We start from the raw sequence: 27,926 nt of genomic DNA on the forward strand, positions 1-27,926 counted from the left end.
CTGAGGAGCTGGATTCTGCTTCTGCCAAGCTTGCCTTAGGTGCTGCACATCTCCAGAGAATTGGCCACACCATCCAGAGCCCAGCTTTGAGCTGCAGCTTACTGAGAGCAGGGAGGAGCAGGCTGGGCTCAATCAGAAATGGATTTTTGCTGGGAGTGCATTGTTATTTTTATAGTTTCCCCAGCTGCTTTGGAGCCATTACAGCTGCCCAGAGCAGGCACAGTGCACACCTTCTTGGAAACACTCTCTGTCCACCTCTTCAGAGGCTCTCACCAGCAGCTACTTACCCACCCACAAAAAGTTCCACCAACATGGATACTGCCATGGAGGGTTACCCCAGAGCTTCCTTCCTCTTTCCTTTGCTCCAGAAATGGTACAGGATGCAGATGAGAAAACCTGCAAGCTGGACCAGAAATATATAGATATAACACAAGCTAGAGTCCCATTTCTCCAGAGTTAAGGGACAGTTTCTTTGTGGAAATTGTTAATTATTCTGCCATCAGATGAAGCAGTTAGGATTTGGAGCTAATCTATATTAATGAAAGGAGTGAGAGAGAGGTTTCTTTACAAACTGTGTGTCTGCTGGTAGCTAAACCAGATACTGATAGGTGAAAAAAGCAATAGGAGTCACCATAAATTCTGTAGGAATTCCACTAATTGGCACAGACTCTTTCTTGCTCACCCAAGACAGTGCTAAATTCCTGGACTTGAAGAAAAAGAACAGGGACACAAAGGAAAAGAAGGAAGGGGGAAATGCACATTAGAAAGGATTACCAATTTTTAAAGATTCAGTTACTTGAAGGCATACATTACATATTTGTTACTTGTTTAAAACATATTTCACTATTTGATTTGAAATGGTCAGACCCTCTGAAGGGTCTGACTGGTTTCCTTCTTTGAGATATGACTCCAGGAAATGCACAAAGAACACAATACAGTTTAAAGCAACAAGAATTTCCTCCTTCCCATCCCCTTTTTATTAAAATGCACCATGACAGCATAGTTATACATTTACAGTTTAAGCTGATCATTCCTCAGAATAAAATAGCTTTTTCCAGGAACCTAGAACCTAGGTTTACAAAATGGAGATAGTTTTCTTTTAATCAATATTGTGGAAGAAAAGTATAATAAATTGCTGTACACCCAATGTCTGTAATCTGTTTAGATAAAAGCCCTGAACATTCTTACAATTCACACTTTGAAGGGAGCTAAATGGAAGGATTGACAGAGACAACGTTTGTCAGGAAAAAAAAAAAAGCTAGGGAAAAGAAAAAATCCCCTGAGTGCTCCTCAACCATAGTATCATGTCATCAGAAGATGCACAGGGTGATGCAGAGGTAAAGGAAATTGGGAAGATGTCATTTCCTGCTTCATTTCCTGCAGGGAAGAATCTGGAAATAGGTTTCATCATTACAAATCTAAACCTCCACAGGTAAACTAAATGTTTTGTGGATTCTGGTAGTTCCCCAAATAAAGTCAGTGGCAGAGCCAAAGTGTTTCACTTGCAGTGATGTTGAGGACTGGGCATGAAACAACTCCCTTCTTTGGCATGAGGCACCAGATTTGTAGGTCCTGTAATGTAGATTTAAGATCATCTAGTAGTGCATACTTTCTCTTTGTTCTATGGCATATTTAGATAATCGGAGGAATGGTTATTAGTGGTAACAATAAAACAAATAAATCAGTAAATCAGAGTAATGCAATTCCAGTAACTGGCAAGGGCAACTTAGGGATCAAAACTCAGATGTCCACCTAAAACTCAGATTTCAAAGTAATTTTTTTAGAGGCCATGCTATTCATAGACAGTACTGGTGTCCACAGGAAACCTCACCCATCTGTGGGACAGGTATCCAATCCCCTCCAAGTCATTCCAGCTCCACAGTGACCTACAGAACTCCAGCTTATGCTTCTTTACACATGCTGTGAGAGTCTCATATAGCAAAGAAACTCTATCATTTCCTTAATGACCTGGGGAAGGTGTTAGTCAAAACATTTATTCTATAATATAACATTATATCAACCATTTCAATCCCTTCTTCTCCAAAGGCTTTGGTCTCTGGGGAGGAGCTTTTCCCTTCACATTCCACAGAAAGACAGGACAACCAGTCTCCTTTTTTCTAGATAAATATTCTGTAAATCCCTACTAGTTTATTGTTTTTATCCATAGCAATCAGATTGTTATGTAATTCCTAACTGCAGCAAGAACTGTGTAAAGACTAATGCCTGGATCTCACTGACAGAAAGGATTTTAACATCTTCTATTATGTTTAAAGAAACATAAGCACATCAGAGTTGTTCTAGGCAAAATATTAATTCTACTTTCCCAGATGATGCCCCTTCGTTCTGGCCCACTGTCAATAAAGAAAACCAGAATTATAAAGGTCATGGCTTTGTTTTTACATTGTCTTAGAATAGATAAGCAAAGAACTGGAATGTCAAAATATTGGGCCCATAATTAATAAATTAATCTCAACAAATTCTTTTCTTCATAGTGAGAACCTTTGCTTGAGCCAAGAATCCCACATCTCAGGGAGGTTTATTTGTTCAACTTTCAGATAGCAGCTCCTCTCAGGCAAGTTTCTAGAAACTGAGGGACCTTCAGTATTTCAAAAAGTGAGGAAACTTTTCATCCTTTCTAAAGGAAATGAGCACCCTTCTCACAGGAGGGCAGCAATGATGCTCTTCTGGCCAAGAAACACAGCACACTGCCAAAATACCACCTCCTGATCCTGAATTATTTAACCTCTGCCCAGCCTTTGGGGTTGTTTGTTATTGTAGCAGTAATTTTCTAGTAAGTTGCTGGAATGTCTTTGAGAATGTCTTTGGCTCTGTCTAAATTAAAAATGTTTTCCATTATTATTGTTTCCAACTAGAGTCCCTCTCTTTTGGGATTTTGCAAACAGCACCTGTACACATTTTCTGCTCATCAGGTGAGCAGTCTCAGTAGAATCCTTACACCATGTGAGAGTCCCATGGGAATGGAAAACAGTCTACCCTAGATAGATGAATTTATATTGTTACATTATAAAACCTTTTGCAGGAAGAATACTTTCTAGCAGGTGTCAAGCTTCTACACTGGGTAATCTATCATCAAATCTCAAAGACATCTGGCCAATTATTTTATTTTCCTTTTAACAACCAAGGAGGGGAAATAAAAGCAAATTTAACATTTACATTACTATTTATGGAAGTGAAAATAATGTTTTTTTCCAGCAGGTTATGTCCTATTTACTTTTTAGTGTAATATGTTGATAAATTAAATATTTTCTAGAAAACTTTTCTGCTACCATTAAAAAATGAGGATTTTTCCACTTTATGACAGCTTTAATCAGTGTTTAAATAATTTTTTTAAAAAAGGTGGGCAGATGCTGTTCATTTTGAATTACTTTGTTTCTTTGGGGAATCTTTTCCTAAGTGCAGACTTTGAACTTTCAAATTCTTTTGTCTGACCAGCATACATTGACCCTGATTTATTTCCCTCACCATCAGATTGGTGCAAAACACCAAAACCTTCTCCTGCAGTATAATGGCAAAGCAGCAATGCAGATTTTGTTGAGGAACTCTGATGGGAACTCAGTCCTGGATGGCATTTGGAAACTTTCTGAAAGGTGCCAGTGTAATTTAGGCTGTAATCCTTACCCTCAGCAGGATTATGCAGGTTGTGCATCCCTCCACACAGCATTGTTTGGGCAGAGGTCAAGCTTTTTATGCTGCTTGAATTAAAACTCACCACAAGTTACCTTGCATGCACACACAGCTCAAGAAGACAGATAACTCCTCTGATTGAAGGAAAGAATCCTGGAGAAAAAACAAACAGACCACCCAGCCCCCATTTTCCCCAAACTTTCCTTGTTTTCTATTTTTTTAAACATTTTTCTCTGCAGCCTTAAGATCCTTTGCTGTTCACCACCACACAAAACCACTCCCTGCAGCAAAGCATCCTGGCCTCCTCAAAATGCATCCCAATTCCATGATAAGGACAAAAGACTCCTTAGAACTTGGCAATTCTTGTAAGAAAATAGCAGCTACCTCTTAAGGCAGGGAGGCTAAATCATGTGCACCTTTTCATTGTTTTTTGGATGTAAAACTTGCTAAACTCACCAGTTCTATGTTTCTATTGCAACGCTCTAGCAGCAAATATGGATCCACATTAAAAATCTGAGCAGATAATTCGTGGAGTAATAAAAAAAGTGAATTGCAAGTTGCAGGAAAGGGGGGGAAAGCAAAAAGGAAAGAGGGGAAAAAAGCAACAGCAACCAGAAACAACTTCCTCATGACATTGATTAATTTCAGCTGGTGAGAAGTTCCACGCTGGGAACCACACAGATACTATTGCTGGTTTTGTCAGAGAATCCTTCTCAAGTTTCACCTAACCCATTTAAACTCCTGCTGCTGTTGCAAAAGCATCATAAAAATAGCAGCAAAACTGTGCTTTCTGAAGCAAGCAGTGCAGAAAAATATCCTTCACAAAAGCAAAGTTTGCAGCACGCTGTAATTAAGCTCCTATCCTGACAGCAGGAGCATGGAGTTTCATTCTAAATATAGCAGAAGACTCTCCAATGTGCAACCCCATTTCTAGTGCAAGATTTACAAAATTAGGCAGTATATGCCAGCCTCCTCCTAGGAATTATTTAAGAAATATTTGGGGTTCCAGTGCAGGGAAGTTTACAGCAGGGATTTAATGCAATCTTTGGTGTCAATAATTTTGGTTGGTTTATTCCTTGCCTACACAGTGCTCAGAGCATCCCCCACTCACTGGCAGGAAGAGCAGCCTCTGCCAGGCCTGTTGGCTAAAGCAGGAGGCAGCACACCCACAACACAAAGACAAATCCTCCAAACCCTTGGTTTTCCCCCTAATATTGACCTCCTTATCCAGCTTCCAGCAACTGCTTCTCGTGGCGTTTTATCCTGAGCTGGGAAGGCAGTAAGGACTCAGTCAGCTTTGGATTGTCTTTCTTTAATTCAGTCTAAAGCAGAGCTTTAACTCAGCTTGGGCTAGTTCATACTAAAATGCAGCATGGCTGACAGGCACAAATGAGACCACACCAAATGTGAACTGAGTTTGGAAACCATCTCCTTCATCAGGTCCCTTCCTTGAGTGCCAAGATCTCTCCTTAGTAGCTCACCAGCAGTATGGGAAGACAATGGGTGGCAGATCCTCTAGTTGCAGTGCTAGAGTTGAGAGAATGAAAATATCCTCCAGCACACCTTGTGTTATTTGACAGCCTGGCCAGTCTTTGATGGTATAGCTCCCTGTGCATCTCAAAGCTGAGGAACTGGAGATTATCCACTCACCAGCACAGTGGGATGCCAGGGGGCAGGAAAGCTTGTGGAGGAGTTCAAGGATAAGCAGTACACTGGGATGCAAAAGGAGATAGAAAAACCTGATCCTGTGTTGCAGTGGGATGACACATATGTGTAGGTGATTGTGAGACTGCAAAGCCCTCCTCTGACTGGAGCAAATACTCATATTCCTTGTGGGATGCTGTGGCTAGATCTTCCCACAGGACTACATCTGCAACTTCCTCTTACTGCTGAATGCATGCAGGTGGAAATCTACCTTTCTTGTCAATCAGAGCTTCCCCAGGAACAGCAGAAGGACAAAACTGGCAGGATTTTTGGCAGTTTTGCTGCTGCCCATAGGGTACTGATTATCCTTAATGAGTCTTATTGATTTCACAGTGCTGCTTCTTGGGAGCAGCAGAAGCCTGTCTGCAGACTCAGAAACACAAGCACATCAATGGTCATGTTTGGGATGTTATCTGTGCAATCACATGGGCTGGGGTTTTTGTTCTTGTTGTGGTGTTTTTGTTCAAATTAAAGGCTAGATCCTGCAGCAGTTGAAGATTTTAAGGCACATCCTTCCCCAGTCTCATGAGGAAATCATTCCACTTACCACTGGTGAGTAGGTGAGTGGGTTTCTCAAGCCATACATAAGCTGCATTCTCAGCTTGAGGGAAGTGGAGGAGTTGTATATAATATGACAAGACCCTCTTGGGGATCTCTGGGTGTGATGTTTTCAAGACAGCCTGGTTTTTGTTTTGGTGTTGGTTAGGCTCTGGCTGCTGCACTGCTCCACCCAGGAAAATGGTGCTCTTTGCCCTGTCTTCTTAGTAACAATCTTTGTTCTAAGGTTTGGAAATTAAATCTCTAAATTCCAAGCCCTAACAGAAGAGCAGTGTCTAGAAGGATTCCCCCTTTACCTAGACATTATGTCTCCAGCTCATCCTCCCCCCTGCCCCAGTTCTGGCCAGGAATACCAGCAAAAACAAGTGCTGTTTGTTTGTTTGTGTTTTGCTGTAAAACTGAAAATAAGAAAGTTACTGTGCTTTTTTTTTTTTTTTTTTAATGAACGAAACAAATGTTTCCCAACACTTCTACCCTCTTGGTTTAAAGCTCCTCATTTCTGTCAAAACACCCATCAGGCAGCCACTATAACTAGCTGTGCTCAGGCTGCCTGTGGCATCCTGTTGCTTGCCCTGAGTTTGGAGTCCACAGGGGATTTGCAGCTCCACGACTAATTCTAGAGCAGGAAAGGTGAGATTTTGGGATTAACTCCATCCTGTCCCCAAAAGTTGTTTTCCTAGTTGTAAGAAAATAAATAAAGAAGCAGTCTCCCCTGCAGATAGCCCTTTTCAAAACTAGGCAATGCTGTGGCCACAAAAAGTGCTTGGAAAACTTTCCATATCATTTGCAAAGCTGTTCTCACAGTGAGGCCATCTTACAGAGTCTGTTTAAAGAAAAAAATATAAAGTATAAAATGAAAACATTCCCTTGCTATCCCCTTTCCTTATCTTTCACTTAAAAGTAAAGGAAGTAGAATACTTTAAAGCAGCTTTGTTTCTATGGATTAAGTGAAGTGAAGTGCATCTTCTTTCTCCCTTGACTTTCTGCCCTCAGCCAGGTAAAGAGCAAGTCCATTGAAATATTGACTATCATTAGTCCAAGATTTGGATTTTTTTCATCTCTCAATGAAGCACAAATCTTTTTCTTGGTTACCATCAACCCTCTATCATAGCTGCTCCTGTGTAACACTTCCCCTTTGATATGACAATGACTTTGTACAGAGAAAAGGACCTTTACCAGGGGAAGAATTGTTTCAAGAATCGATGAAGGATAAAACAAAATTGGCAGCATATCATTTAAAAAAAAAAAAAAAAAAAAATGGGTGGGGGCAGGGAGAGAGCACAGTTTGGCATGTGGATGAAGAGGGAAGGAGCTCTGTGGAGGCAGGAGAGCATCACTACCAGCTTTAAAGCCCTCCTAGCAATGTGCAGTTGCTCCCCAGCTTGCCCAGTGGGTTCCTCCTGCTGGCTGCAGTGAACCCTGGTGCCTTCCTAGTGATGCTGAACTGAAATCAGATTTTGCTTTTAGTTGTTCAATCAAATTTTCCTTCCTTGAGCTCAGAAGGCACACTTGGGACTTTATAGTAATTGCCTCCCCACGCTGAACTGCTGATACCTTTATTGGATTGGCATAGGGTTTCAGAGGACTGTGTTTAACATGCAGTGAGCCACAGCAATGCAAACAGCTCCAGTGTTTAAACAAGCATCCATTAGTCCAGGAAACAAGACAGTGCCAGCCCATTTGGTGCTCTTTAAAGCTGGCAGCTTAAGGGGAAGGGTGCAGCAGGGTTTGCAGGGAGGGGGGGCAGGATGGGGGAGGCAGGATTGCAGTGTCAGGAAAACAAGCAAAACATCTCTGTAGGTTTGTGAGAAATGAGCTGGGGACATGTGCAAAGCTCATTAATATCTCATTATGTTCGAATTGCAGTCTCCCAGAAGATTGGCATTAATGTGTGATGTGCTGGAGGAAGGGGCTGCAGGAGAGCAGCAGGGATATTTTAAGAAAGTTGTTTTTTTTTTTTTCCCCCTTTGCTTTTTTTCCTTTGCATTGAAGAAGCAGAAAAAAATAGTATGTGCCAGCAAACCATGATGCTTTGTGCATCAGCCCAGTACAGTGCACTTCATCAAACAAGAACACTGCTCAGTTGGGCTTATCACAGTTCCCACTAGCATCTTTCAATATTTCAAATAAACCTCTTTATTTTCAGTCAATTGTAAAGTTTGGCTCGATGTGAAACTTCCAACATTCAGCATCTCAGCCCAGGATTAATTTCCACCCCCACAACTGGAAGGACTGGGAAGTCCAGGGAGTACTTAGACTTTTTGTTCCCTCACATAAGTTTGCAGGTAGAATAATGTCCAAAATACTTTTTCTCATGCTCCTATACTGAAATAGCTTTCGTTTTATCCTTAACTGGAGCACTGCAGTCATTAGCTTATCAGCTGATAAGCTGCAGTCATTAGCTTATCAGCTGACATCAGTGCCTGTACTTGCTCCTGCAGGGCCACATTGCATTTTTCTGATGAGATCTTGACTGCCATGTTGCTGGGAAAAGACCCATTAGTTTTTAGGGCCAGTTATTCCTTGGCTTTCTGTACCTGAACATATAAATCCTCTTAAAAAATAAAAGGCAGCTCCCAACAATGGCTTATCCAAAGAAGAACCATCAGGGACTTGATGTGGTGGGAGCACCCTGCTGTGCTCCAGTTGCTGAGTTGTCTGATTTATCTCTGTAAACCTTCATTGGGAAGACTGGAATCATGGGAGGGACAGAGAATGTGCTTCTTTTGTACTCTGCAGCACTGGGCTTTTCATAAAAAAGTGTTTTACTAGCATGTCCCAAGAAAAACCTGTGGGTTCTGCTTTCCTGCAGGCATCTATTCATTAAGTGATTGCATACAAAACCCGTTTTAATAGGTGGTGTATTGGAAGAGACCCTTACAGCCAAACTGTAAGAAAATCATTCTTCTTCAAATCCTGTTTTGCTAGAAGAGCAAAACAAGAGTTAAATTAGCCCTGACTCTTACAAAATGCTTGCAAGCCCATAGATCTTGATCTCTGGCTCTCTGGACTGCATATTATGTTTGAACTTTATTGCCCAGGCTATTTGTTATGTGTTTATCCTTCCTAGTAAACTTTCTTTTGCCTTTATGAAACAATATTGGAGCCCTCCAGTGGCCAAACTAATCATTCTGAGGAATGGAGTTCAAGTTCTGGCAATGAGGTTGATTATTTTTTTCCTTCCCTATTAAAAAATTAATTTGGTGATCTTTTTATATTCAGAATTTATGTGGAGTTAATTTGAGTTACAGCATCATATGTGAAAACTAAGGAAAGCTAGGAAAAAGAAAAAATAGTCTCTTTGCCTTTCTAGGATCTCCACACATATATTTTCAAAAATTTAATGAGTCTATTGTTTAATTAAATTCTATTAGATTTCATTTTCAGAGAGGATCCCATTACACATACAAGGCAGAGAAAATGCATTTTGAGTATCATGGCAATTCACATTTCCTTAAGTGACTTTTATCAGTTCTGTAACTTTTTATCTATGATGTGACTGGTCTGTTCTCAACAAAACCTAATTTTTCAACAGAACCATCATCATTTGTGTCAGGGGCCTCAGCACATTGAAGATTTTGGCCTCAAGGCTCTCTTGTCTGTGGCTCCTACTGGTGTCTTTCACTTTCCATGTGAAATAGAAACTCTATAATATGAAAAAATGGCTTTTAATTACATTATATGCACTGGACATTAGTGAGAGGAGTTCTCTTTGCAAAGGGTGTTGAGATGCTAACAGCAAAAATTGCTTACTTCTGCCTCCTCATGTTTTGTGTGGTAGTGATCACAGTTCTTCCTTCTTCCAAATTGTAAAACAGTCTTTCACAATCCAGAATCAGATAGGTAGGTTTTGGTTGTTGGAGCAGCAAGTTTTGGGTGGAGGTGGGGGATGAACAGGGGAAGAGGAGAAAGTGTGTTCAATTGGTTCTCTTCTGATCAGATGGCCACAATCTGGCACTCAGTCCATATTCAAAAAGCACTAAAGCAAGGGATTAAGGTTGTTATTTTGCACCAATTCCTCTTTATTTAGGAGCTACTGGAAATGAGTTTCTACCACATTGTATTATATAGCTGCTGGTTTGTAAAAATCGTGTATTATCACAAAAATGCTTCATAACAAGATCATTGAAAATCTTGTAGAGGGAAAGTTCTGTTTGTTTTATTTCAGTAAAGATCTTCCAAGTAGCATTTCTTCTGCAGACACTGTGGGTATAGGAACAGTTGTGTTGGGTCATCTCTAAGGGGAATTTAGCCCAGTGTCCTCCCAGTGAGCAAGCAGAGAGTAAGAAACAGGGCAGGCACACAATCAGCCTTCCCTGGCACATCTTCCAGCTCTCCCAGGTCTGAGAACCTCCTGCTGAGCTCTTCTGTACATGGTTTGCTTTGGCAGCCCCCTGCATATCTGGAAAGGTTCCTTCTTGTTCCTCAAGAGTGGGGTGAAATGAGGAAAGCCAAGACAGCAGCTGTAGCAGGAGCTTCTTGTTTGCACAGAATATGGGGGGCATGTTATGGAATTCCTGGGCAACCCTGGGCTTTGTCTCCTTTCACGTTTTTCACTGAGCTTGAAAATTGCTGGAGGAGATGAATGCCCTGCCCCAATTCACCTTTAGAGGAAGCTGCTAATGAGGTCAGTTTTTCTCATGGCTTTATTCAAGACCCTAAACACCAGCAGAGCTGGGAAGAAAGCAGTCAGAAATTTGGGGAGAGGCTGTTAGCAGAATATGAGTGTGCACCATAGCTGTCTCAGCCACAAAACCTGAGGCTGCAGAAGGATCACACTATGAGCTGTGAGACCTGAACTGGGACAGCACAGGGAAGAGGATGCTCCTTAGGGAGCCTTTTACCTGGGCCCATTTAGTATTCTCTGTTTGGCAACATTTCCATGCCCTGTACAGAGAAAACTTTGTTCAGTGGGTTATGCTGCTGTAGAGAGACATTGGAAACACTAAATGGGAAAAATATCTGCTTTAGTTCCAGGCATTGAGGTCCTTTCTCATCAGCAGGGAGAGGAGAAGGCTGCCACTACTTCACTGATGAGTCAGGAAAATCCTCTGTTTAAAGTGCTGAAAGTTTCTAATATGCTTGTTGCAGGTCTGAATTTGGAGTTTGGCAATATCAGAAAGATTTTGGGTTTTGGGAAAAAAAAAAAGAAATAATAATAACTTATGTCCCCAGATTTGCAGGGGACTCAGAAATCACAGTCCTCCACAAATCCTACAGCCATCAGGACCCACACTATTCAAGGTTGTTCTTGGCCTCATAGCATCCACCTGGCTTTGAAAAAAAGTCAGTCTTGGGCAGCTGTGCCTTTTAAAGCTGGGCCCTTACTGTAATTCTGAAATATGCTAATTGCCAGGCTTTTATTTTCATTTGTCTGTTTTGAAAAGCTTGGAAGAAATGAGGAAAAATAAAGGAGTTTTGTAAATAGCCCTAGGAAAAAAACCTCAACCTGCTGCCCATGTAATTTCCTTTAAAAAAAATTTTGTACTATGGGAAACTTTATTACACAGCAGATTTGCACACAATGCTACATGCCCCAAATCTGTGTGATTTAATACAATTTCATTAGCATGTTTTCTTATTGTTACTGTTGTTACTAAGGTTTCTGTAACTGTCATTAAAGAAGAAGGAAGGGCTTGCTTACCCCAAAGCTCTCTGTGTGTCTAATTAAAAATACATTTTTCCCCCCTCTGTGCTGTAGACTTTGCTTAGACCATCATGGTTGTAACACAACTTACTGTTTATCTGGGATTTAAACTGAAGCTCCTCCTCTTAGCTCTCCCCTTCTCCTTGCCTCTTAAATAACCCAGAAGTGACAGAACATAGAAGTTAGCTACTAAGCAAAAACTTGGAGCTGCATGACCTTCTTTCCCTTGGCAGAGCAAGAAAGTAACACTCTTTCCAAGAGTAAATGTGATATCATTATTGTAGGGCAAACTATGAAGATTTCAGGCTTATTTTCTTAGAGTTTGGTGGAACAAAACTGAAACCTCTGGAAATGAAACTGGGGAAAGAACCAAGCCACGAAGAGAGAAATCTTTATTAAACACAGATGTCAACAGCAGTAGCATGTAATTAGTGCCCTAATTGTGACTGGGCAAATAACAGTGGCTTGGGGAGGGTCCAGATGGAGGCGTCTGACTGTGGATGTGTCTTTTCTGCTAGTTACCAAGGCTCCCTTTGGGGTCAGTGAAAAGCAAAAGACCCTTTCTAGGGCATGATTTATCCCATCTCAGCCTGGTGTAGGGAGTATGAATTGCATTCTTAAGACTGCAATGACCTGACTTGTTTTTGCCTGCAAGAGTTCCCAGACTCGGTGTCCCATTCATAGCTCCCCATACACACCTCTTGTTTTTGCTGAATAAGAATAAAAGGAGACATAAAAGCACATTGATCTGACAAGATAGAAGATAATTTGTATTCCCATTGGCTGGCAACAGGATTTGGGAGATTTGAGTCCAATTCTACTCTGCCACTGACTTAATATGCAGCTTTAGGCAGCTCCCTGCTCTGTTTTCTGAAGGGAAATTTAGAGGTTTAATATATGTTTGCATCTGAATGGCAGCATTTAAGTGATAATTGATGGGAGGAAGGGGTTTTTCTTTCTAGATTCATCTTACCTATGTTTTTCTCTGAGACCAAAATCCACACAATTCTGGTAGTAGAACAAGAGTACTGTGTCTTCAGACTAACAAATTAAAAGCACTTACTACTAGGTGGCTTATCATTCCTACAATAAGAAAAAAAAGGAGGGAAGGAGAAGTCCTTTAAAAAGAAAAATAAGATTAGTGGAAGTCCATTGTATGAATCCACACTGGTTTATAATAATGTTTCAGACTTTCAAGGGGTACAGGAAAGAACTGTAGTGTTCTCTGTGACTTGGTTTTTACCTACAAGTGCTTCATTGTCTTGCACTTATTTATTTTTCTTGCACTATTAAGGGCACAAGCTTTCAGTGGTGAATGGGACTTGAAGTCTAAAATTAATTTTAATTAGCTGCTAATATATGCTTAGTATGCATAGATTGCTGAGATTAAAACCCATGTGAGTACCATGGGCAGTGACTACATGTGCCTGTGTGCACTTGTGTGGAAAAAAACAGAGAAATTTTTTTGACAGCAAAAGGAAAAAAGAAAACAAACCCCTGTTTTGTGTACACTGGGAATGTACAGACATCTATAGCATTATGAGATGCAATTCCTTCCCTTGGAGGGCTGTTTTCAAAATACACAAACAGATAAAAGTGCCTGGTTGGAATGTGGCGCATGGCCACAACTACCTGGGAATGTGACCTGTTGGGCAGGACACTGCCCATCCTTCTCCTGGCAATCTTTTTGTCTGTGCAGAGAGATCTCAAAGCCTTACACACCTCTGGGATTTGGGAATCTTCCTGCAGTTGCTGCCATGAGCTCAGCACTGTGTATGTACATTCAGAGTAGGATGGGAGAGAGGAAGAGGTTTATCCAGGGATGAAGTCAGCTGCTGTGGATGAAATAAAGAAGATGAAACCTCGGCAAAGGTCTTGGTCTGATGTTGTCACTCACTGCATAAACCATTCTTTGTGTTTTTGGTTTCTTGGTGTACTCAAGGTGAACCATGTGCTAAATATTGTGCTGAATCAGGGCCTTCATTTACTTAAAATCTATTTCTTTATACTTCATCAATAGACTTAAATAGTACATTTGCACTTCATGCCACACAGCAGGTCCAGCCTTGGGAGTCTGTGACTCTGGTAATTGCTGGGAGCCCAGATGTGCTTTTCCATTAGTTGTGCTGTGAGCCTTTGTGGGACCTGAGGTCAGCTTGAGGTGAAGGTGCTGAGGCCACAAAGAGCTAAAGTTTATGTGGTTTACTTGGCCATATTTAGGGCAAATCTGCTGTTCAGTGCTGTCTGGCCTTTAGCCCATGGCAAATAGCTCCCAAACTGTGCTCAGAATAGTTCAGAACATGTCTGAGGCATCCTATACAGTCATTTGATTTCTTGAGTCTTCATAATTCTTTAGTGACTCTGCTTTTATTTATTTATTTATTTATTTAATTTAGTCCCTCTGGCTATAACTTTCATTGAAGCCACAAAGTCAGGAGTTGTTCCATCAGACATAGTGTCTATCTCTGAAGAAATTTGGATGCAGAAGAAATGACCTTATCAATGCACCCCTAATTCCTAGTGAACATAATGAGATTCAGTCTGAGTGTGTTCAAGGCTTGGATGGGGCCCTAAACAATCTGCTCTGGGATATTATCCCTGCCCATGGCAGGGGTGATGGAACAGGATGTTCTTTAAGGTCCCTTCCCACCCAGACCTTTCTGTGCTTCTGTGACCCAAGGGCTTCAGCACCTCTCAGGATTGGGCCATGGGTTTTGTCCAGGGGTCTTTCAAAACTGCTGCTGCCTGTGTTATTTTAAAGAGATGTGCAAAGTCAAGATGAATAACCAGCTCCTGCACTGCTCCTCTTTCCTAGAGATGGATCAAGCTGAGTGTACTGATCAGGGAATTGTTTGACTGAAGGAAAAAGCTGTCTCTGGTATCTTTTCTATTTTGGGATTTTCAGTTATTTGATTTTATTATTTAGGTTTTTTTAAATGGTCAGTAGCTTAGCATAGATTTATTTCCAAACTGATCTGTCCCATGTTGGATTTTTTTTTCTTTTCCCCAAAAGACATGTCCCATTACTCTGCAAACAATTAAATGTAGAAAAATTATGAGAATTAATTACCATGCAAAGCATTCATTTCCCTGTCCTTCCCCCAAGTTTGGGTCTCCTTTGCAATGCTTACTGTATCATTAATTGTTCAATCTGTACTTAGATCATCCACATTCCTTTAAAGATATTTGTCCTTGCAGAGGAATCTTCAGCTGACCTATGTCCTTGGCCAAGCTGCCCTTTCAGGCACAGGGTACAGATGGGGAAGAGGAGGATAAATTCACCATCTTGTTTGCAGCACAGCATGACTGATTCACAAAGATTTTTCTTTTAATGCATTACTTGTGGAAATCTGTTTATTTGACACTTAAATTATTCTCAAGTGGAAGTTTCATTTATGTTGTTACCCCAAGAGGGTGACTAAAATGTGTGGGCTTGAGCAGGTACAGTGTATGGACTATGTGGCTCTCATTTCCTTCCTTTTGCAATTGTATGAAACACTTTGCTTTAAAAAGCATGAACTTGAATTTGGTCATGTGGAAGAATCCCTGAAATTACTTAGCCCAGGCTGATTTGAGGAAATGGGAGGTGCTGCTTCATGCATCAATGGAAAAAGTAGCTGTGTTGCCATGAGGTGATGTGTGCTGGGAGTTAACACCAGTGATGTGAATGGAAGATAACTGGGCCATTGGCCATTTCTGAGTTCTGTCAGCTTGCTCTCTGTCTTCTAGAGATCATGCACTAGGCAGGCTTTGGTAGTAAAAGAGATCCAGGAGAAACTCAGTTTATGGAAGCTATGGTGTCATCAGGGGACTGCTGCCATGCCTTCACTCTGTCTTCTGGCTCTTTCTTTGGAGTTTCTCCAAGAATATTCTGGACTAATATATTATGTATGTAGATTGTGTCATGGCAGTATTTTGCAAGCAGCTGGAAGGTAATTTGCTTGCCCTAAGCAAAGGAAGGGCTTTTCCCTTACATTAGTTAGACAAGGTTTTAGTGTGTCAGTTCTGAAGTCAGGACCAGGGCTCACATCCTCCTGGTGCCTTCATGGCAAGGAAAGCAGAGGCTGTGTCACAGAGCTGCTCCTCCTTTGCAGAGGACAGGAATGCCTTCATGTCCCACATACCCCTTTGCCAGGCAGGATGCCACCAGCATACTCCACTAGCCTGATAGGACTTGTGCTCATTCAAGGATGAACTGGGACACGATTTTCCCCAGAAAACCATTCCTAGTGTCACATACACAGAGTAGCTATGGTGCATGTGAAACGACACTGGGTAAGTTGTTTTGCTGCTTTTTAGTTTAAAACATGAGGGGTTCCTGCATTTCTTTTCTACTCTGATTTGTAGTTCATTGGGAGGTACACTTTAATAATCTCCAGTATCTGCTTTTTATCATTACCCTCTCTTGTGTCCAGACACAAAGCAGATTGGAAAGGGTGAAGACTTATCAGGACAACTCCCAGTCAAGTCAGTTGGAGGCTGCCTGACTAAATCCTCATAACACACCCTGAAAATGCAGCTCATGCCATCTGCAAGGACAATTTCAGAGAGAGCAGAGAGCTGCTGGGTGTGAGAGGCAGGAGTAGGCACTGCCACCTCTTAGCATCTCCCTAGGACTTCCGTACAAGTGGAGCAGTTCTGGCACTGCCAAAGCAATGAGGTTACTGGGAGGCATTTGTTGTTCTGGTGACTGATGGCAAAAAAGGGGGATGATTTATTCCTTACTGATCTTAGATGCTGTCATGTCAAATCTACTTGCTTAGTGTCACTTCACAGCCACCTCTGGGACACTTCCTAAATTGTTGATGGGATTTGAGTGCAGCACAAGGAGTTAAGTAGCAAACTTGACTCAGCCTTTAGGGTTCAGGCTGGAGACTGCTGGATTGGGGTGGTGTTTGGCAGAGCTCATGGCAAATACTCCCTGTTGGGGTAAGAAGTACCAAGATCTTTCTATAGAAGCTCTAGGAGAAGAAAGGGGGGACAAACTCAGGAACAGACACACTGGTGGAAGGGAGATAGAAAGCCTGGAGGAAGGCCCAATATTTGAATTAATTTCATGGAAAGGAGCTGAAGGTCATGATGACTGGTGGGCCAGACTTACTCAATATGAAGGACTGAAGAGATCAATTTTTAACAGAAAGAGTCACAGAAGAGCACGTGGAGAAGATAATAACCTTTTTTTTTTGTAAACATGCATATCCTCTGAGCAAGGTGGACGTTGGGCTTTGGCTAGTTTCTCTGCTTTCCCACAGGGAGCAAAGATATCTCCAGAGCAGGGCACATTCCAGCAGAGCTGGAGAGCCAAGTGGACCTCTCAGAAGCCTCAGACTTCCACAAACAAATCTCTCAGAACTGTTGCCCTTGTGTTGTATTGATTGAAATGGCTGGAGCTGCCCTGGGGAGAGGAAAGTCAGTGGCTACACGAAAACATCTGTAAAAGTGACATCAGCCTCCTTATCTGGGGGAGAAGTGGACCTGTGCTAAACCCTGTGCATCACACCCAGCTTCTCCTGGCACAGAGAGAACGGCTTCCCCAGCTCCCTCAGGGTTTAGTGCTGTGTTTTAAGGAGCAGAGAGAGGACATTGTGCCAGCACAGCCCCCTCACTCCCCACTGCAGCTGGAGCAGCTCCGGGATGGAGGATGGGCAGCTCGGCTGTTGCTATAACAACCCCACCTCTGTCTGCTTTCCTTTGGAGAATGGATTGCTGCTGGTGAGACGAGGCAGAGCAGCTCCTCCTGGCAGATGACAGCCCTGCTGGCAGCCTGCACACTCTCTGGTTTGTCTCTGGGGTCTGGCAGGGCACGTCCCGGGGCCGTGTGTGGATTTTGGGATGGGCTGGACCAGCCCGCTCGGGTCCGTGCGTGTTCGCGTGCACAGGCTCTGTCCCCTGCCTCTCCTCCCACTGACTGCCACTTAAAAAGTCAACCTGACAAAATCTGACCTTTTATCACTCTGCAACCAGAGTTTTTCCAAAGGCATAGAGAGAATCCAGAGTCCTGCTTCACCCTCTTGTGCTTTGGGGTGGAAAACTGCAGTGAAATGAGGATTAATCAGCCAAATACTTGGTGTGAATACAGCTAAGGGCTTATGAAGATGGAAGGGGGTTCTTTTATTTCAGTATTTTCCTTTCATCTTGATATTTTCCTTTTATTTTTATTTTATGTGTCAACAGTCTTCTGCTCCTAGACATAAATCTCTCAGCTCCTGCTAATATCTTCACAGTGCATGCTGTAAAACATGCACAAACTGTATACTAAGAAGGAGGGTACTTTAGAAGATAGTATTTTACTTCAGGGATTGTGTTTACAGAGGGAAGGAGAAGTGCTGGGCTTTTAGTCTAAGGCACTGTGGAATCCTGGTGGTGGTAAACTCTTTGCCAGTGTATGCTCAGTGTTGGATATCCAAACCATTCAAGAATTAATATGGTGATTGGGAATGAAATCAAGGTGTGGAAAGGAAAGTTTTAGTTAAAAACTTTTCATAAGAATATTTTGGTGTTGCATCTATATTTTGGAGATGCATCTATTGCTATGGCTCCCAACTCCCCCAAAATTCTGGAATCAAAGGTTGTACCCAGCATATTGCCTTCAAACAATCCTTTCATGCTACATTTCTGTCTACCTACAGTTTTTCAATAAGCAAACAAACAAAATAAGAATATTAGTGCCTGTTAACCCCCCAAATCTTAAAGTCACTGAAGGAGAACAATGTGGAAGTACAAGCTTAGAATAGGTTTAATTTAATTTCTTTTTGCAATAGGGCACAGCTTCTGTATGTTTTATATTTGATAGAAAATAGTTTCCATGTCAAGCTTCTTTTTGTTGTAGTGCATAATAAACATGATTATGAATATTTATACACTGAGCCTGCTTTTACTTCCTCTAAAGTCACTGTATATTTGTACAGGGGGACATCCAAGTTCCAGCACGCTTTAGGAACTGGTATTTTTAGGGCTGGATATTTGCCACTAGATAGTTTTGATTCTTTTGGTAAATATTCATATACAAATAAGGTGATAGATTCAGGTTAAAATGGTGATTTTTTTACAACCTGAAAGTATGGAACCATTTAAAAAGGTATCACTCTTAGAAATATTTTTGTAAAGTATTCATTCAAACTTGCAAAACATATGGAATTAGTTCACTTGTATTGCTCAGGAGATAATCACTCTCACTACTCCTTGCCTTGTCATCAAGACAAACTTTTTTACCATCTTTTCCTTATAGGAACTTTACTTTATGATGAGAAGCCTGCCACCAGGTCCTGTTCTTACTTTAGCATTTGGTCAATCTGAACTTGGAGTAAAGAAAGGGCCATGACACATTTTGAACATTTCTTCAATTCCTAATTTTGCCTCTGTGTGCCCACTGAGCTTGGTCTTGAGTCACTTGCTGTTTCGGGAATGTTTTTTGTGATGTGGCAATAGTGACTTGGTAGTGAGATGATTTAGAAGCTGAAATGGGTGATTTCAGCTGTAAATTGTGTGAGTGGCCCATCAGGGGCAATATTTAAATATGCTATTTTAACCCATTATATCAACTGCACTTGTGGCCAGCTTGTGCTTTTTCTTTTCTTGCCCTGGAGCTGCACTTGTGAAGCAGTGCCATTACCACATCTGCACCATCCTATCCTGTCTCCAGGGTTATATAAAGATCAGTGGCACCAACTCAGCTGTAGGACTCTGCAGCACAGCAGATACACGACTCAAAAAGCAGCAGGGAGCTGTAATGCCACACACCAGTGTTCAGCTTAACACAGGTTTTGAGGGGAGGGAGGCAGCAGAGGTGAGAGCCATACCAGAAATCCCCTTGTGGGATCTGATTTTGATCCTTCACACTAGTCCTAGATTTCTTTTCCATGTGGCTGCTCAGTGGCACAGATTGAGGCAATTGCCACCTCTGGGCAAGCAGCTCTTGCTAGCAGAGCTCTGCTGCTGTGGCACAGAGAGATGAGAAGGGATGCTCTGCTGCAGGGCTCTGTGACTGCTAAAGATGACTATGCCAGGCTTTAATCTAGAGACAGTGGCACAGTGTGCATTCCCACCTGCATCTGTGGGGACAAGAGCTGCTGTGTTTGGCAGAGAAGTGGGAACTCAATGACAGGGCCCAAAACATGCTCACAGCTTTCTTGATCCCCACATGGCTGCAGGCTAGTTCCCCATCACAGCCTGCAGCACAGGGAGAGGAACTTCTTGGTGCAAACCACTGGCTGTGCTGTTGCCTCATCTCCAGAAACTGGGGAGGGGAGAGACTCAGGGTGTGGACAGCTGCTGCAGAGTTGCATAGGCATAAATTCACAGAAAGCTCCAGGTTGGAAGGACCCTAAAAATAATCTCATTCCAACCCCCTTGCCATGAGCAAGGATACCTTCCACTAGACCAGGTTGCTCAGAGCCCCATCCAGCCTGACCTTGAACACTTCCAGGGATGGGAATCCACAGCTTCTCTAGGCAACCTGTGCCAGTGCCTCACCATCCTCCCAGGGAAGCATTTCTTCCTAATATCTAATCTAAACCCACCCTCTGTCAGTGTGAAGCCATTCCCCCTTGTCCTATCACTTGTAGAAAGTCTTTCTCCAACTCTCTTGTAGGTCCTTTGGGTACTGGAAGGTGCCATAAAGGTCTGCCCAGAGCAGATGAACATCCCCAACTCTCCAAATTCAGGGTTTTAAGACCAGACTGCAGAGGAGGAGACCAGCCATGTGGCAGAGGCTGTGGTTACAGAGCAGCTGGTCTATGTGGCGCCACAGAACCCACAGGTGGAGGAATTTCCACCTGTAGGAGGCTTGGCACACACTGGCTTTGTGCAAGGTGGAACAGGCAGCAAAGTCTGGGCCACTTATGCCAACAGTGACCCACTGGGGACTCTTATTCACATGCTAATTATTTTCCCACTTTAAAAAGCTCTAGTGCAAACCAAGTAATGATGGTCTGCTTAGACTCCTAGCCTTGCCTTTCTGCATGGTTCTCTGCAGAAGAGCAGCCTCACCAGCAGCTTGGCATCCCATGCATGCTGAGCTGTGGCTGCAGCACTGCCTGTGCTGGCCAGGCACACAGTCCCTCTGCACTGTGTGCTGGCAGAGGCCAGGCTGGCCTGAGGGGCAGGAGAACGACACAGCCTTCCCAGAACCACTCCCTCCTAAACCTGCAGATCTGCTTTGCCTGCCTTACACACGGGCTGAAAGGGGAGCCAGCCCTCTGGGATGGGAGAAATAAATGGGGTCTGGATTGTGAGAAGAAAGAAGGTTGAGGACCTCTAGGTTAGGGAAGGGGTGGGAGCTGCATATCTGGGACTTTCCTAGCAGAAAGAATACTTTCAAAACTGATAAAATCTTTCAGTATTTTGTCTTCTATTGTTCTAGTATCAAGGATGCAAGTGTGTCCTGAAGGCGTTTGCTAGAGCTGTGACCTCTTTGCTTCCTCCCCTCCCCACTATTGTTTTTTGCCTTAGCTGAAGAGAGATGCTTTTTTTAGCCTTGTACATAAGTAAAGGGCTCAGCTTGGGTGTGAGTGGGGAGGACTGTTGCTTGCTACAGTTCTTTGCTATGCTTCTATAACCTGACTTAAAGCTGATGTTAAAACACTATTGTTTTATAAAATTCTTATCTTCCAATTTATTTGTTTTTCTGTAAACTTGTCTTGCTGTTATTTCTGTTAGCTATTTATGTTTTATGTTAGCTCCTAGCACATAGCTGATTTCATTTTTTTCATTATTTGATTGAGTTAATGTTATGCAAAGTGCCTTCTATTTTCTAGGGTGGATATATTTTTTTTCTCCCTCAAAATGATTCTCAATATGTTAGCCAAGAACATAATCAAATGAAACTATGTTAAATTTTTTTTTGGTCAGCAACACATTTCAATATAAGTAGTCAATCAATTATATTGCAGTTATTTTTTAAGAAGCTTCTAGAAACTTCCAATTAAAAAAAAAATCAGAGTGAGTAGTAAATTTTAGTGATTCCCTTTTCCTTTTTTTTTTTTTTTGTTCCATTTTAAGATTCCTCACTGTGTTAGGCATAGTGTTTAAATCTAACCCCTATATTAGGCACTAACATGTTGAATTAGTCAGCTTGCTCCCTAAAGTTATTGGAAGTTAGCACAGACTCAGCTTGAAATCCACTGATGTATTTTACAGTTCTGCTTTCCTAATCAAGAGAAGGTTTGGTTTGGGATGGGGGGAGGTGTTTGGTTTTTGGAGGGTTTTTAGACTGTGTTTTCAGACTGATCAAGGCATAATAATGAAACCAGAGAAACTTCCTAATCAGTTTTAAAACTTATTGTCACTGGCTTGATGAGGAGCATCTCATCACAGTGCCTATGAGCACTTTTTTTCCATCTGCAAATGGTTAATTATTTTCTTTCCTCTTGTTTTCTTTAAGCTTCAAGAGACAGTCAAAAGGAAGTTGGAAGGAGCACGTTCACCTCTCAATGGGGGGCAGCAGAATGGAGTTTGTGATGGGAAGTTTTCTCCAACCAGTAAGCGGACACGAAAGGATGTGCCAGGCATTGAGGCAATCAACAGCTTGCCCATTAACCTGCCCTTGCCTGCTGTTTCTCCCCTTCACCAGCTTGACATGAAAGCTCCCCTGCCCCTGCAGAACAGTGGAACTCACAGGAGTGGTCTGGAAGATTTGGGTGAAAATGGTGGGCTCACTGAGATAAAGCTCCCTGTTAATGGCTGCAATGAGCTGGATGAGAGTTTTAACATCCTGCAGAACAAGGAACTAAAGCAAGAGCCTCTGGATGACTCCAACTGCATAGACACCTCTGAAACATCCCTTTCGAATCAGAACAAGCTCTTCTCAGACATTAACCTGAACGACCAGGAGTGGCAGGAGCTGATAGATGAGCTGGCAAACACCGTCCCAGAGGATGATATCCAGGATTTGTTCAACGAAGACTTTGAAGAGAAGAAGGAGCCCGAATTTCCCAGGCCTGCCACAGAGGCTCAGGAGAGCGCGAGCGTGAAGAGCGACCCGTCCCATTCTCCATTCGCTCACGTCCCGTTGGGCTCTCCCCAGGTCAGACCATCCTCTTCTGGCCCTCCATTCTCCAACATCTCCACAGGCTCCAGCATTGCCTCTGCATCCAGTGCTCCACCAGCCCCAGTCCCTGCTGGCTCACCAGCAAACTGTGTTGTGCAGTCCCCTCAGACTCCCAGCCAGGCACACACTCCGGGACAGACGCCGGCGCGCTCCGGGAACGGCTTCCTGATGAACCCAGCAGGATCAGGGCCAGTGACCCTGCCCGGTGCTGAGCTGTCCCCAGCTGAGCAGCTCAAGCAGATGGCAGCCCAGCAGCAGCAGAGAGCCAAGCTCATGCAGCAGAAGCAGCAGCAGCAGCACCCAAATCAGCCCTCAAGCTGGTCACCAGTGGGGCCACCATCTAGTCCCTACGGGGGACCCTTCAGTGCAGACAAACCAAATAGTCCAATGATGTACTCTCAAGCCTTTAACAATCAAAACCCAGTAGTGCCTCCTATGGCAAACAACCCCCAGAAGACCACAATTAATAACTACCTCCCTCAAAACCACATGAACATGATCAGTCAGCAGCCAAATAACTTGGTCACGAACTCCTTGAGCAAGCAGCCCAATATGCTTTCTTATGGCAACACCAAGCCTCTGACCCATTTCAACACTGAGCTGAGCCAGAGGATGACCCCACCAATGGCAAACCCTGGGAAGAGCAGCATGATGCCCTACCTGCAGCAGCAGCAGTCCCAGCAGGCGCAGGTGCCGGCTCAGATGGCACACCTGAGCGAGGAGCAGAAGCGCATGCTCATCATGAAGCAGAAAGGAATGATCAACCAGCCCGTGGCATATGCAGCACTGCCCAGCCTTGGCCAGGTGAGTGTGAGTGCACGACATGTGCAACAGCAACAGGCCAATACAAAGGCTTAGCACCTCTTTGTCCAGTCTAGAAAGTATGGAATGTCATTACAGATGCTTCTCGGATTTTTCCCGTGGTATTGGAGCCTGATTATTTTAAGAAACAACTGAGATGATGTTGCATTATACTTTAGACCTGTTGTTAATTCACTGTGCCTCTTCTGATGAATGTTTAGGGCCACTCTGGGAAATTTTGGGTCAGAAGTCACTGTTTCTTGGAGAGTTTGTTTCCCTTTTCTTCCAAATGCAAGACTTGGTGTTTGTGGATCCCAAACCACTGCATGGCTTAGTTCCCCACAGTGCAACAAAAAGATGGAGCAGTTCTACCCCTCTTGGGGTAGAGATCAAGCCAGCTTTAAACTTTTAAATTTTCTGGCATTTTGGCTCTGGGAGCAAAGGAAGAACATTTTGGGTGCCAAAAGCCTTTGGTTTTGACTGGAAAAAGTAAGAACAACTTTCTTTTGTTGTTTTGAAAAGGAATGCTTTTAGTGGTGCTTGGAGCACGATGATGAGGTGGTTTATTCTGGGACTTTCAAGCAGTCTTTAGCAACTCCAAGTGTTTTGTCTTTCAGCAAGAGGCTGAAGCCATGCTGGTTTCTGAGCCTTGGAATCACAGTTTTATGTGTATTCCATGCTAAGCTCTGGTGCAGCAGTTGCCAGGTTTGGGGAATACTTTGTAATGAGTTCATAACCAGTTTGAACAGTGGTTTCATCAATGCCCTGTCACCTCCTGGGTCAGCAGGGTGTTCTTAGCTGGGCAGGCCCTGCAAAGATCTGCCCACTGGTGTCATGGAAAGGTTCAAGAACAAATTGTCCAAATGTTGTTTTGAGAGTTTAGAAATGGATTAAAGTTAATAATCAATCCCCAAAGTAGGTGGTGCCTTCACAGAAGTTGTGTGCCACCAAAACATCTCAAGAAGTCTGATATATACTAATAGTGTATAATACACTAATAAAATTCTTGGTTGATCATTTTAGCATAACAGATTTTCACCAAATTAGCTATTTCCACACCACCTACAAGGAATACTTCATTCTGAGCATGGTTTAACTGTGACTCACACTGTAATGCATGTAGAAATACAGCAAATTTTGTCATTCCCTCAGCTTATGGAGTTTGGGGATCAACCAGTAAGGAGAAGTAGGATCTTTACCAGGTCAGAGCACATCACATATCACTTAAAATTAATTGCAAAACAAAAAAGAAATATTCATCTGCCTCCTGGTTTTGGTTCAGGATGTATGGTGACAGCTCAAAGGTTTGTATTTTTATATTAATTCTGCTTGCCTGTTTTATTAGACATAGGTGATCTAAAGCCTCTTCTTTTTGTGAAGGCTTATCTAGAGAAATCCTGCAATAATGACATGGAACTCAGGCTGTAATTGTAGTTACAGATTTGTCAGTTTGTGAGTGAGAGGCAGAGGATGCTTGGTCATGCTGCCTAATGCTGTATTGTTTTTCTTTTTCTTTTGTTAAATCTGTTGAACTCAAAGACCCATCAAACAGCTGAGAGGATGAACTGCCTGTGTGAAAGAGTTAATGCCATCTCCTCCATTTCATAAGTTGAGAAATTCATATTAATATCTCTGCAATTCCACAATGTGAATGGGTAGCCAAGGTTTCATGTATCTAATCTCATTCAGTTCCTCTTTTTTTTTTTTTTTTTTTTTTTTTTTTTTAGTGTAGGAAAAACTAGATATTTGGATAGAACTAGACATTCTTCCATAAACAAGTCCAGATATTAAATCATTTCTGTGACATACAAATAAGATACTTAAGGCAGAGCCATACTTTGTTATATATTATGTGCAATTCACATTTATTGATCCATTCAGGAAAAGGGACTTCTTGCTTTTGTGTAGGCATCAAAAGGTCCCTTTACTACTTGTGGAACCCACTTGCCTACACTGAAGGGATTTATTTTGGTGAGAAAGGTTGAAATAATTAGTTTATAACTTTAATGTATTTTTCTTCCTTCTTTCTTTCCTTCTTCCCTGAGAAGCATTTTCCTGTGGAAAATTAGAAAGCATTATTGTGAGATGTGCTTGATGGAACTTACTGTTTTTGCAAAAGTGATAAAAATGTTGATATTGTTAAGCTAAACACAGAATGATGGAGCTTATCTGATTCTATGACTTACTTCATGCTGTTAGTCACAGATGAAAAATAAGAATATTGCACTTTCCAGTTTGAAATACATTTCTGAGTGTAAGGTGAATGTATCTTTCCGTCAGTTTACAGTTTCTACTTCCACTGTAGTTTTGGGGTTTGATAGAGATTTGTAAAAGTGAATGCTTGTGTTAGATAATCACCACGATTTAACAAATTATATTTATGGAGAAAAAGATTCTACCTATTGCATCCAATAGTTAGCAGTGACCATATACTTCTGTCAATTACTCTTACAAGGGTATATTTGAGAACCAAAAGCTGATTTAGAGATCATCTGATATGTATTTAAGTGCCTTTCTTATTTTCTATGTGCTGCTGTAAAATTTAGGTATGGCTTAGTTTTGTGCATGTATACAGACACTAATTAAAACCCATTTGTGCCTTCTTGTAATAAGTGGCATTCTTGTATGAATTAATTTCTTCAGTTGTTGGTGTATTTTAGTGAGACACAGCATTTTTTCAGTCCAGCTGAAGTGCTTTGGTGGAGGTCAGCTGTCCATGACTGTCCTGCTGATGTGTCAGTGTCCTGGGCATGCTGAGCATCACTTCCTACTCTGTGAAAAGTACTCTTCTGCTCAATATGTGTGTGAGTGGTCGGGCAGGCAGAGGGCTAAATTAGCAGCCTAGCTAGCAGAGCTGCTATCCAACAGAAGCAGGATTTCTCTAAAGGATCTCTGCACTGTGGGTATTGAGATATTCCTGTCAGATGTGTTAGTCCTTTGCTTTTCTGTGGAGATTCAGGACTGGTACAGGCACTGCAGCTGCAGCCCTCAACACACTGTTGCTGGATGACCCATGTGCCCTGAGCTATTAAGTCCTATATCTTATTTTATACCTTACTTCTCTTCACAGGAGCACAGGTTGGGGTGGTTTTACACAAAGCAGATCCTGATTTGGATTTTTGAGTCAGGGATTTTTCCAGAGGTGATTTTGATGGGATTTTTTTTCTGGAACTGAGTGTTAAAACCATAGGCAGATCCTTACCCATCTACATCCAGCAAAACTCATGTGGATCCTGACTCATCCTTATCAAGGTACTACTAAATTACCTCATGCCTGTTCTCCACTTGGTCAGACTGACACTTAGAATTCCCTGCTCCCTACCTTGCCCCTTGTACCCTGATCTGCCCTAAACCCAGCTGTTAGTTTGTGTTGCTCTTTTTTGCTCTTGCTTTTTCAGGTTGGTTCTTCCATTCTTGTTCAGCTGTGGCTCATAGGCTAATCCAGCAAGTAGATTTTCACAGGGCTGGTAACTTGTTTGGTATTTGAGGGGTAGAAGTTCTCTTCTGGTTCTCATGTCATAATAAAAGAAATCAGTTCCACACCAAAAAGTAGCAGTTCCTTTGTTTAGACTTTTAGAAATAAAAGGAAGAAAATCTGAACCCACGTCCTTCTCAAAAATTACACTTTTTTAAGCTAAAATGTTCCATTAAGTTTTTGAGATGTATGTAAGGTTTTATAGGAGGCATGTTTTTTCTCTTTTTCCTCAAACAAAAATGTAATTTCAAACTAAGGAAAAGTAAAAACGTTTTCTTTGGGATATTTAGGAATAAATAATTGTGCTTTTTCTTGATTCCAGCTGTTCAATACAAATGCATAATAGTTAGAGGAAAAAAGCAGCCCAAAGGAATTAGACTTAAATGACTGAGGCAAAATTTGATGTTTGGAGCCACGTATGTGAGGCAAAGTAACGAGAGAAAACAAAACAGAATTCTCTGTGGGTGTAAGCAAAGCAAAACTATACTGCAGCTATTTGCCTGCATGGGACTGTGAGAATGCTGCAATTATTTCCTAATGAAACCACCAGTTATATTGTTTAAAATTTTAGAGATGTGAATGAAGGACAGAAATTGCACCATCCTGCAAGCATATCTTCATATCTAATTATCTGCCCTTTGTTTTAATCTTATACATTAAAGATGCATCCTCTGCTCAGTCTGGTTTTGCATGCCAAAGATAAAGGGGGTCTTGTGTCCTGAGAAGGTTTCCAAAACATAATCATCATTGTCCTTTAGAAATGAAAGGGTGTGTTTCTCTCTGAAATTGTACAAGAGATTTTGCACTTTTTTGAATTGGATGGAATTTTGCTAAGATCTCCATGGCATAACCCTAAAAACCAATTTTGTTGGCATTCCTTCATTTTGTGACTTGTGGGTGTGTGTACTTACTAATGTAATACAAACGTTGTTCTTTTCATTTGGTAGTGCTTTTTCTTCATTATCAAGTTTTTTCCCCAGCCTAAACCTTGTAAAACCAAGATATAAGAGCATTGTTCCCATGCCCCAACTAAACACTCATCCTATTTT

The 27,926-nt window shown here is 42.1% G+C and overlaps 1 protein-coding gene across 1 annotated transcript in view; it reads left to right on the forward strand.

Annotated features, from left to right (window-relative positions):
* MAML3 (mastermind like transcriptional coactivator 3) overlaps window positions 1–27,926 on the forward strand; it is a 237,366-nt gene that overhangs the window by 142,062 nt on the left and 67,378 nt on the right. The window contains exon 4 of the mRNA XM_079306289.1: window positions 21,936–23,405. Within this exon, the coding sequence (XP_079162415.1) occupies window positions 21,936–23,405 (1,470 nt within the window). The remainder of the gene's footprint in view (window positions 1–21,935; window positions 23,406–27,926) is intronic.

Source organism: Erithacus rubecula (genome assembly GCF_903797595.1).
Source record: "Erithacus rubecula genome assembly, chromosome: 5".
NCBI lineage: Eukaryota > Metazoa > Chordata > Aves > Passeriformes > Muscicapidae > Erithacus > Erithacus rubecula.